Raw genomic sequence first — 2543 nt, 5'->3', positions numbered from 1 at the left:
TTAAAATAATATTTGCTGAGCCTAGAACACGAACCAGAAATCAGCATTAATCAAGAGGCAGAGGTAAGATAAGTTCAAAGCTTTCAGGCTCTTTGGCAGGTTCAAGCGAAGCATTGGCAATTTAGCAAGCTCTCAAAACAAAATGCAAATAAAATGAGAAGGTATTGGGCTTATTGGTAGAGAAACGCAAGATGCTAAGTTCAGTTTCCAGTACTATCAAAAAATGTACTAGTGTTTCATCTGGTAGACAAATCCTACAATATGTGTTAATCATTTTTGCAGTTGGTCATAAATTTGTAACTAATATTTATTTTTAGTACCAAAAGTAGACAACAGATAGTGCAAGCTATTTAAAAAAATCACATCTTCAAATAACTATTGAAACTCTAAGTTAAAACCCCAAGCTTTCCTAAATATTAATACTAAAACCTACAGTATATCTAAAATAACACTTAAACTTCTTCCTGAATGCTATTTCTTAAAATATAGGTACTTTCATCTCAATATTACTTCATAGTATTGAGGTCAATATGTAAACAGAAAGAAAATGTATAGAAAGGTGATAATAAAAACACAAATGGCATCAAATGCACAGAGAAAAGCCCTAATTTTGCCACGTTGGAAATTAGAAATGAAAGTAGTATTTAAATTCCATATCAGTTCTTTGAATTCAGCTTGTCACATTATTACTACAAGGCTAAAATTAAAAATGACAACAGAACAGCTATTTGTAATACTAAGTCAAGCTAAGAGTTTGTTTCTTTTGCCTTGTGCCTCTTATCAGGTTTCTTCCATGGGTGATGGGGAAACAAGCAATCACTCAGAAGTGACTGACTTTATCCTTGTAGGCTTCAGGGTTGGCCCTGAGCTCCATATCTTCCTCTTCCTGCTCTTTCTGCTTGTGTATTCGATGATCCTTCTAGGAAACATTGGGATGATGGCCATTATTATGACTGATCCGAGGCTGAACACACCAATGTATTTCTTCCTAGGCAACCTCTCCTTCATCGACCTCTTTTATTCATCTGTCATTGCACCGAAGGCTATGAGCAACTTTTGGACTGAGAGCAAATCCATCTCGTTTGCAGGCTGTGTGGCCCAGATCTTTCTTTTTGCACTCTTCATTGTGGCTGAAGGATTTCTCCTGGCAGCCATGGCTTATGACCGTTTCGTTGCCATCTGCAACCCACTTCTCTACTCTGTTCACATGTCCACACGTGTCTGCACTCGGTTGGTGGCAGGCTCTTATTTTGGTGGCTTCATCAGTTCTGCTCTCCAGACCAGCATGACGTTTACTTTATCCTTTTGCGCTTCCCGGGCTGTTGACCACTTTTACTGTGATACTCGACCGCTTCAGAGACTCTCCTGTTCTGATACTTTCATACACAAAATAGTATCTTTTTCTTTGGCTGGCATCATCATCTTACCAACTGTCATAGTCATTGTGGTTTCCTACATGTATATTGTGTCCACTGTTCTAAAGATGCGATCTGCGGAAGGAAGGAAAAAAGCCTTCTCCACATGCAGCTCTCACCTGGGTGTGGTTAGTGTGCTGTATGGTGCTGTTGTCTTCATGTATCTCACCCCTGACAGGTTCCCTGAACTGAGTAAACTGGCTTCCTTGTGCTACTCCCTAGTCACACCTATGCTGAACCCTCTGATTTACTCTCTGAGAAACAAAGATGTTAAAGATGCTCTAGGCAAACTTCTAGACAAGAAAAAAATACATTCTTTGATATTTCTCTCATTCTATCCCTAGAGTTTGAGTGTTGATCTCACCCTTCTTGTGGTCAATGATGAGTTTCTCTCCTACTCTAACAATGCAGTAGTGGCCTGCTGCATACAGGGCATCTTCACTAAATTCGCTGTCTTTGCTCTTTGCTCTCCAGGAACCCTTAAATTCTAAAATGTTTTATAACTGGGGAAGCTTTTATATATCACCCTTCCCATATCTAATAACATTCTCTTTCACATAATCATTGTGTGTTTCATAGTGTTTTAAATGTTTTAATCTTTACTATATTTATTAAATAATTTTTATCTAAAATTGATGTCTTTGATTGCCTTTCCCACCTACACACAATATGGATAATTCACAAGGTGACAGATTTTATTTTTTAAAAGATATTGGCTTTCTGTTTTTCACTGTTATTTTATTGAGTGCTAATCAGACTTCACTTTGATAAGAATTTTCCATGTGGCCTTCAAAGAAGTAATAATAATATAGAAGAAACTATGGGTAACATTCACTATACACACTAATTTGAAATTTTCTCTGTGAATGCCAGGTCTTGTGAAGTTCTTTGAACCACACAAAAGTATAAATCTGAATACAAGGGGGTTGGGGATTTAGCTCAGTGGTAGAGCACTTGCCTAGCATAATGCAAGGCCCTGGGTTCAGTCCTCAGCTCTGGAAAAAAAATCTGAATACAAAAAACCTACTTAGAAGATGAATCACTGGCAAATTTTAAGTACTCATTACCTCAATTTGATCCTATATAGCAATGTCTTGTGTTAATTATGAATGGTAGTATTTAATAAAT

At 37.3% G+C, this 2543-nt stretch overlaps 1 protein-coding gene across 1 annotated transcript; it reads left to right on the top strand.

The window, feature by feature from the left end:
* The first annotated feature begins 793 nt into the window (after positions 1-793).
* On the top strand, positions 794-1759 carry LOC129665688 (olfactory receptor 9K2-like). The gene has a single exon (XM_055592494.1). It carries the CDS (start codon positions 794-796, stop codon positions 1757-1759), a length of 966 nt encoding a protein of 321 aa, XP_055448469.1.
* Positions 1760-2543: the final 784 nt, after the last annotated feature.

This window comes from Psammomys obesus, unplaced genomic scaffold (genome assembly GCF_907164565.1).
Source record: "Psammomys obesus unplaced genomic scaffold, mPsaObe1.curated_primary_1811, whole genome shotgun sequence".
Classification (NCBI taxonomy): domain Eukaryota; kingdom Metazoa; phylum Chordata; class Mammalia; order Rodentia; family Muridae; genus Psammomys; species Psammomys obesus.
The sequence above is the reverse complement of the archived record's forward strand: the minus strand, read 5'-3'. Positions and strand labels throughout refer to the sequence as shown.

Excerpts from the sequence above, each read along its gene's own strand:
- LOC129665688 (XM_055592494.1), top strand. The coding sequence starts at position 794 with ATGGGTGATGGGGAAACAAGCAATCACTCAGAAGTGACTGACTTTATC.